The sequence below is a fragment of the Cyprinodon variegatus genome, unplaced genomic scaffold, assembly GCF_000732505.1.
Source record: "Cyprinodon variegatus isolate N-32 unplaced genomic scaffold, C_variegatus-1.0 Scaffold2397, whole genome shotgun sequence".
Lineage (NCBI taxonomy): Eukaryota > Metazoa > Chordata > Actinopteri > Cyprinodontiformes > Cyprinodontidae > Cyprinodon > Cyprinodon variegatus.
Genome location: NW_015152850.1, coordinates 16,374 through 17,646, shown reverse-complemented (window position 1 = coordinate 17,646; position 1,273 = coordinate 16,374). Strand labels below are relative to the sequence as shown.

The 1,273-nt window shown below is 34.8% G+C and overlaps 1 protein-coding gene across 1 annotated transcript in view; it reads right to left on the bottom strand.

Annotated features, from left to right (window-relative positions):
- Nucleotides 1-639: 639 nt before the first annotated feature.
- The window catches only part of enpp6 (ectonucleotide pyrophosphatase/phosphodiesterase 6), a gene marked incomplete at its 5' end in the record, with an annotated part of 16,976 nt that continues 16,342 nt past the window's right edge, over nucleotides 640-1,273 (bottom strand). The window contains one exon of the mRNA XM_015369040.1: nucleotides 640-995. Coding sequence (XP_015224526.1) covers nucleotides 784-995 — 212 coding nt within the window. The remainder of the gene's footprint in view (nucleotides 996-1,273) is intronic.

Sequence of the window (1,273 nt, the reverse complement as noted above, 5' to 3'; positions counted from 1 at the left end):
TAAATTTTCATTCAGCCCATTTCTGATTTTATTCTTTTTTTCTCTCTAATCTAATAGTACCGCATTTACCCTGGTGTGAATTCTACCAGCAATTTCCCATTTTAAGAGCAGAAAGCAGACAAAACAGACAAAACAAAGGGTTTCATTTAACAAATGCAGGACTGTTCTTTCATTTAATTTTTCCTTCCTAAAGACTAACAGCCTTAGTAAGGAGGTCATAATTATGAATCCAGTAGTTCCAGTAAGACCAGGGCTGTTCCAGTTTGATGTTTTCCTTTTTCATATCAAGTACATTTTACCAAAGTTAGATCAAATGATGAGCTACTTGCAGCTTCCATTTTTTTGTATTGCTTTGAGTCTGAGGAAATGCAGAAAAAGGTTCTTACTTATTTTATAAAAAAATATGTGATGAATAAAGAAAAACCAAAAAAAAATGCAAAGCAAAATGAGGTTCTGCACATTTTTATTATCCTAAGAGAAATCAACCCAACAGAAGTATGTTGAAATGTTAGTTTAAGAAACATAGTCAGATATTGACAACCAGTTATTACAAGTTTACATTTCAATGCATTTTAAATTATGTTTTTAAACCTTTCTCTGCAGTGTTAAAGGATTTTACAAAATAACATTTAATATTTAATTAAAAAAGAGGTAGTATCCACTGGTCCACCTGCCGCTGATAGTCTGGGACCCAGTTTCATTACCCTCTGCCAATCACAGCAAATCACTGCAACTATTATCCAGATAAAAACCTTCATTCCAATCAGAGAAACAGGTTATCATTTAGTAAAATACTAACAACAGCACCCCCACCAAACCAATACTGCATGTCCAGGTTGTCCCAGACTGGAATGGGCTTTTACAGCCATTTAGAAGATGCTCAACTCGAGACCAGGATCCATTATTGGGCAAAGGATTCACACCTAATGTCCAGCACATCAGGTTGTAGACATCTACTGTCCTGATGGGAGCGGCTCGAACATTCTGCTTGAAGTCTGAATATACGAAAGAAAAAAAATAATTAGATCATTCATTTTATAATCTCTCATTCCAGATCCTAAACAGTTTCATAACAGCCTGACAATGCACCAACACTTAATATATCTTTTAGAGTTATTCTAGATGTTTTATTCCTGAAATATCAAGTCATCTAGAGTCATCTAAAGACCCATGCCTTAGACACGTCTTATAGAAACGTCTCAAAGACACGTCTTATAGACCTGATATCAGTCTTTAATGAATCAATGTGCACAAACTTTGCCATGTTAAGTGG